Source organism: Chiloscyllium punctatum, chromosome 30 (assembly GCF_047496795.1).
Source record: "Chiloscyllium punctatum isolate Juve2018m chromosome 30, sChiPun1.3, whole genome shotgun sequence".
Lineage (NCBI taxonomy): Eukaryota > Metazoa > Chordata > Chondrichthyes > Orectolobiformes > Hemiscylliidae > Chiloscyllium > Chiloscyllium punctatum.
Window position 1 is genome coordinate 23,717,745 of NC_092768.1, and position 7,305 is coordinate 23,725,049.

The 7,305-nt window shown below is 39.5% G+C and overlaps 1 protein-coding gene across 1 annotated transcript in view; it reads left to right on the plus strand.

Annotated features, from left to right (window-relative positions):
• LOC140455281 (butyrophilin subfamily 1 member A1-like) overlaps nt 1–6,825 on the plus strand; it is a 38,665-nt gene extending 31,840 nt beyond the window's left edge. Inside the window, exons 8-9 of the mRNA XM_072550025.1 lie at nt 3,460–3,486; nt 5,928–6,825. Of these exons, the coding sequence (XP_072406126.1) occupies nt 3,460–3,486; nt 5,928–6,451 (551 nt within the window). The 3' untranslated portion in view covers nt 6,452–6,825. The remainder of the gene's footprint in view (nt 1–3,459; nt 3,487–5,927) is intronic.
• The last annotated feature ends 480 nt before the right edge of the window (nt 6,826–7,305 follow it).

Sequence of the window (7,305 nt, forward strand, 5' to 3'; positions counted from 1 at the left end):
TTGCATGTAATACTCCAACAGTGGCCTAACCAATGTTCTGTACAGCCGCAACATGACCTCCCAACTCCTGTACTCAATACTCTGACCAATAAAGGAAAGCATAACAAACGCCTTCTTCACTGTCCTAGGTATCTGTGACTCCACTTTCAAGGAGCTATGAAACTGCACTCCAAGGTCTCTTTGTTCAGCAACACTCCCGAGGACCTTACCAATAAGTGTATAAGTCCTGCTAATATTTGCTTTCCCAAAATGCAGCCCCTCGCATTTATCTGAATTAAACTCCAACTGCCACTTCTCAACCCATTGGCCCATCTGGTCCAGATCCTGTTGTAATCTGAGGTAACCCTCTTCGCTGTCCACTATACCTCCAATTTTGGTGTCATCTGCAAGCTTACTAACTGTACCTCTTATGCTCATATCCAACTCATTTATGTAAATAACAAAAAGTAGAGGACCCAGCAACTATCCTTGTGGCACTCCACTGGTCACAAGCCTCCAGTCTGAAAAACAACCCTTCACCACCACCCTCTGTCTTCTACCTTTGAGCCAGTTCTGTATCCAAATGGCAAGTTCTTCCTGTATTCCATGAGATCTAACCTTGCTAATCAGTCTCCCATGGGTAACCTTGTCGATCACCTTCCTGAAGTCCATATAGATCACATCTACTGCTCTGCCCTCATCAATCTTCTTTGTTACTTCTTCAAAAAACTCAATCAAGTTTGTGAGACATAAGAATTGATAAATTACTTTAATTAAAGTTTCTACTAAGTTCCCATTCCTAAGGGTTCCAGTTGGCACCACAGGAAGCCCACGTTGGTCTGGAATGTATCAATGTGAAATAGAGTGGCAATGGATGTCCTGTTGGTCATTTCACCCACATTTATAATGTCGCCAAACAATAGCTGCTTATTATTCAATGAGGGAGCTGTGCATATTTGAAAAATCAAGTTAACTTACTGGCTGTTTCCTGACTAGATGTCAATCTGTGCATGCTATTAGGGTCTCCAGCTTCAACACCTTGCCCAGGAATAAGAGCTGTTCACTGGTCTTGAATTGGCACCCTATTTAAAAATGTGAATGGATGTGCTTTTGTGACCAGCTGAAGTACAACATTGATAGAATTACCCAGAACCCTTCAGCTCAGTTATGTTTTGCTCACAAAGTTACTGTAGGTGCCAACAGATAACCCAAATGACCGAAACAGCACCTGGGACCTGAGCGAACTGTGCAGCAAACAGACAATTTCCTTAACCAATGAAATCTAAGGATTGAGAAACAAAGTCAGACACTAAAGAAGGTAAATTCAAGAAGATAAATTCAATGTCAAATCAAATACAGTAAAGGCAGAGGAAGAACAATTAGAAAAGGTAGATTGAAAGGCTGGAAAGAAAGCAATTTAAAGGATTAACATTTTAAAATCTCCCTGCAAAATTCAAAACATAAATGAATGAGACTAAAGTTACTTTTCCTTGCCAGAAAGGTTGATTATAGTCATTAATTACGTTGTTTAAAAGATATTGCTAAAGACAAGACATAACTTTCTGTGGAAAATGTGATGGTCAAATACAGCATTAAGTTTAAAGGAGAGATTTAACAGAGATTCAAAATGATGAGGCCTTTTGATGGAGTTATAAGGAGAAATTGTGTCTCTTGGTTGGAATGATGTCCATCAAAGGAGAAAGATTTAAGACAATTGACAAACGAACCAAAGGAGAGTTGAGAAAATTTTAATTTGTTTTTATATCATTCATTGTGATCAACACATTTATGAAACATTGGTGGAAACTGATTATGGAGTAACTTCCATAAAACAACTGGATGTACACCTGAGAAAGAATAAGTGTATTGCAAAAGATTGGGCAGTATGATTTTGTCAATCTCTGCAAGGTAGCTGGCAGTTATGGTCAGCCGAATGGCTTCCTTGGATGTTGTTACATTCTTTCAAATACTTCCTTTTTCACAGTCTGTATTCTGAAAATGTTAAAATTGCATTGAAGGCAGTTTTATGTATTTACAGTTAATGTAATTAATTCAAATTTTCTTTACAACTGTCCACACTGCATGTTTGAAATCATTTGTCTGAGGTGTGTAGAAAAAAAGACCTGTTCCCGCCAGTGCCAAAATCAATTCTCACCAGCAGGAAACTGCATTGAAATTCCTTGTGTATTGTTCAGTCACAGAAAGTTAAAGTGATGCTGAACCACTTACCCTATAACCAGGTCTGAGCAGACTGAAATGCTATGATATCATATTTGACCTATGTGGAAAGGCTGGGGCTATTTTTTCTCCTGGAGTGTGGATGCTAAAAGGTGGCCTTTATAAAATCACGAAGGACATGGATAAGGTGAATAGCCAGGGTAGGAGAGTACAAAACTAGAGAGCATAAGTTTAGAGAGGAGAGAGGATCTGAGGGACAACCTTTTTACATAGAGGATGGTGTGTGTATATAGAACCAGTTGCCAGAGGCAGTTGTAGATGTGAGTACAATTATAACATTTAAAAGACATCTCGATGGGTACATGAATTAGAGAGATATGGGTCAAACGTAGGCAAATGGGCCTAGATTAGTTTATTATATCTGGTCGGGATAGATGCGTTAGACAGAAAGGTCTGTTTCCATGCTGTGTGACTCTAACACTTTATATTGGGAGCAAATTCTGGGAAATTTCAACACTAGGGGGCACTTTTTTTTGTGAGAGGTGAGAGGAGAGAGATTTGAAAAAAACATGGGTGACAACATTTTTACAGACAGAGTTTGGAATTAACTTTAGATTAGATTAGATTACTTACAGTGTGGAAACAGGCCCTTCGGCCCAACAAGTCCACACAGACCCGCCAAAGCACAACCCACCCATACACCTACATTTACCCCATACCTAACACTACGGGCACTTTAGCATGGCCAATTCACCTGACCTGCACATCTTTGGACTGTGGGAGGAAACCGGATTGGTGGAAACACTTTCAACATTTAAAAGACTCTTAAATAAGTACATGATAAGGAAAGGTTTGGAGGTGTATGGGCCAGGAGTGGACAGGTGGGACAAGTTTAGATTGGGATTATGGTCAGTATAGACTGGTTTGACCACAGGGTCTGTTACCGTGATGTATGATTCTACATTAGGAGAAAATTCTAAGACCTCTGACTAATGTTATCAGGCACCTGTCTTATCTCCTTTTCAGCCCACACAGGAATCGGTCAGTAAAAGCATCTTGTTCCAATTGCAATGAAAGTTTGAAGCACTCTTGAGTCATCAACACAATGTGAAAAGATTATGCTCCAAATTCCCTTGCCCATTCAGACAATGTTTTATTACCTAGGGTCTCAGTCATATCTGGACTTACGTTTCCCAATTTAAAGCCAATTTAAAGCCATCAGTTAAAAATGCAAGGGAATTCATTTCAGTTGCATTATTTACATGCTGATTTCCACAAATTAACTTTTTTTTCTGATTTCAGATTGGGCAAAGATTTCTGAGTACAAGGGTAAGATCTTCAAGTTATTTGAATAAATATTTTTGTAAATTGGATTGGAACTGATCACATGGCTTGATCATAATCACCCTTGTTGTGAAATTATCTTTGCAGAGACCCCCAACCCCCTCCTCTCACTCCAACTTGTTTGGATAGATCAGGATATTTTTATGGATTCATATTGCTGGCTGAGAGTCTTAAACACCAGCAATACATAATAGGAATTTGCAGGCTCACTGCCCACAATTTTCCATAGATCAATTGGATTGGATGACAAATTGAGAGCAAAGTGCTTCGCTGCACAACAAGCCAAAAGTGTGTACTGAGAAAACCAGCTGATAACTGTGCAGAATTTATTATTTTTATGGAATTTAAGATCATCCACAACAGTAGCCTCTGCCCCTTTCATCCTCTGACTTATGTCAACTTCCTGTTTCAGTTTCCATTCGTTCTTCAGTTTCTTCCATCTCCCAGTCAACCTACATTCAGCTCCTTCAATGCCCTGCTGAAATTTGTCTTCTTTGCCCCATGTGAATCCTTCAGTGTTTCTTTTTCTGCGGTGTTGGCCTTATCTGCAGGACTCAAAATAATTCTTTCCTATTGAAGCCTTTGACTGTGAAATCTATCAACTCGTTTAATTTTTTTGAACATTGCTTTTTGATTTTTGGGAGCACCTGTTTTCATTTTCATGAACTAATTGTTGAATAGGTGACATCATCTGGGTGCTGCATATTGAAATTATCAAAATTGTACCTACTTGCCATTGAAATCATTGCCTCTTCCTTCATAAACATGGTAACAATAGACATTTTGAATTGAAGAGGTGCTCTGATTACCAATGCTGCTACCGAATAAATAGCAGTGAATATGTAGGATAATGCAACTCTGTCATTTAAATATCATTATGATACATACATGTGACTTTCCTAAAATAAAGGGGGCCCCTGCTGTAAAAAAGTTCTGTTCCACCAAAAAGAAGTGAAGAATAGATGACAAATCTTGACCATGTTAACTCCAAATGATATTTTTCCAATATGGTTCTGCATCAATCAAAGCAAACTCCAGTCTTATCAACAGATCAGAATTAACATTAGTCTCTTTCTCTTTTCACACTGACCATAAGACATAGCAGAAGTAGTCCATTGAGTCTACTATGCCTTTCAATTTGGTATTCTTTCCTTTATTGGTCAGAGCATTGGAGGATAGGAGTTGCGAGATCATGTTATGGCTGTGCAGGACATTGGTTGGGTGACGTTTGGAATATTGTGTGCAATTCTGGTATCCCTTCTACAGGAAGGATGTTGTGAAACATGAAAGCATTCAGAAAAGATTTATAAGGATGTTGTCAGGGTTGGAGGGTTTGAACTCTAGGGAGAGGCTGAATAGGCTGGGGCTATTTTTGCTAGAGTATCAGAGGCTGAGGGGTTTATAAAATCATGAGGGGCATGGATAGGTAAGTACATAAATCTTTTCCCTTGGGTGGGCAAGTCCAAAACTAGAGGGCGTAGGTTTACAGTGAGAGGCGAAAGATTTAAAAGGGACCAAAGGGGCAACCTTTTCACGCAGAAAGTGGTGTACTGTGGAATGAGCTGCCAGAGGAAGTGGTGGAGGTTGATACAATTACAGCATTTAAAAGGCATCTGGATGGGTTTCTGAATATGAAGGATTGAGAAGGATAAGAATGCTGGCAATCAGACTAGATTAATTTCGGATATCTGGTCAGCATGGAAGAGTTAAACTAAAAGTTCTGATTCCGTGCTGTACATCTCTATGACTCTAAGCAACTGCTGCCTTCAGAATGACAAAATAATACAGAACAATCCCTTTCCCTGGAAAAGCTACAGACAAATTACTCCTCCAAAAGACTCCATCCTCTGATTCAGCACCCTATCACTCCTCGGCAATCAGGAGAAAGCAAGAAGGCCACAAAGCAAATTAGAGCTGGGAGGGTGGTAAAAGAGTGGGGCAACTAAGTTGGCAAATTAGTGGAGAGGCCCAACATATGTGTGAAAGGGCTAGGAGCGCAAGCCAGGGAGGGCCAGTAAGGGAGGGGTTGGAGTGGGGGGAGGACTGGATAACAAGAATCATGGAGGGTATTTAAGATAGCAATGAGCAAAGTGTTTATTTAATGAATACTCCTAGCATGCAATGAAATGTATAAATAGGCATTTTAACCACTGCAGTCCTTTTTGTTGGAACTCTCTGGTCAAATGTCTGCATCCAGACTCTTAAAAAATATCCTCAATGGCATCCTATTGAAAAACTGTTGTTCTACATTTGCTTCCTCTCTGTAAAGTTCTTTCGGGCTTCAATGTTTCAGTTAAAAGTCATAAAGTATATAATGTGTCGTTCACCCAAGTTGTGATTTTCATTTGATCATTTAAACATTGATTAGAGCTAGCCTTTGAACTGTTTTTTTATCACTCTCAAAAACTTTACGATTTTTATTCCAGTCAATGTCACCCTGGATGCAAAAACTGCAAACCCAACGCTTGAAATATCTCAGGATCAGAAAAATGTGAGATTGATTCGAAAAGAAAGGAATGTCCGTGACAATGAAGAGAGACTTATAAGCTGGGAATCTGTGCTGGGATCAGAGAAATTCACATCAGGCTCACACTACTGGGAGGTGGAGGTTGTGGGGAATCGACAATGGAATGTGGGAGTAGCCATGGAGTCTGTGGAACGGAAGGAAGACATTCATTTGGTACCAAGTGGTAAAGTCTGGACAATTGGGAGGGCTGACAATCAATTTCAAGCAAATTCTGAAGAAAAATTTGACATCCCAGTCTATGAGATTCCCAAGAAGATCGGTGTTTATCTCAGTTATGATACTGGAACAGTTTCATTTTATAGTGCAAACACCAAGTCTCACCTCTACTCTTTCACTGGGTTTAAATTCACAGAGAAACTTCATCCTTTTTTCAGTACAGCACACTGTAACAAATGGCTGAGAATCTGGTCCGTTCAGGATTAGTTCTTTTGAAAATCTCTCTGCTTTCAAGACAGGTTCCAGGTCAACACAGTTAGCTAAAATATCCTATCAAATGTGTAAATATGAAAGTCAACCTTGCACTGTAAGATACCTTTTATGTAAAATATCCAAAGTGATTTTCAGCAATTATGACAATTATTGTTGTTAATAGGCTGGGAATCCCATTGAACAAAACCAGTAACTGCAACAGGGAGAAAACAACTTTTAATTTCTATTAATAAGGAATGTTAAATGTTTTCTAATAATTATCAGTTGAATCTCTGAATGATATTAGCAGCTTAGTGCAAAACAATGTCTTCAACTAGGATGTAGGTTTGCTCACTGAGCTGTAGGTTTGATATCCAGACTTCTCATTACTTGGCTAAGTAACATCATCAGTGACGACCTCCAAGTGAAGCGAAGCTGTTGTCTCCTGCTTTCTATTTATATGTTTGTCCTGGATGGGGTTCCTTGGGTTTGTGGTGATATCATTTCCTGTTCGTTTTCTGAGGGGTTGATAGATGGTATCTAGATCTATGTGTTTGTTTATGGCATTGTGGTTGGAGTGCCAGGCCTCTAGGAATTCTCTGGCATGTCTTTGCTTAGCCTGTCCCAGGATAGATGTGTTGTCCCAGTCGGATTGTTGGTTTTTTTTTTCATCTGTGTGTAGGGCTACAAGGGAGAGAGGGTCATGTCTTTTTGTGGCTAGCTGGTGTTCGTGTAACTTTCTTCCTGTTTGTCCTACTTAGTGTTTGTGGCAGTCCTTGTATGGAATTTTGTAGATGACATTGGTTTTGTTCATGGTTTGGACCGGGTCTTTTAAGTTTGTTAGTTTTTGTTTGAGAGTGTTGGTGGGT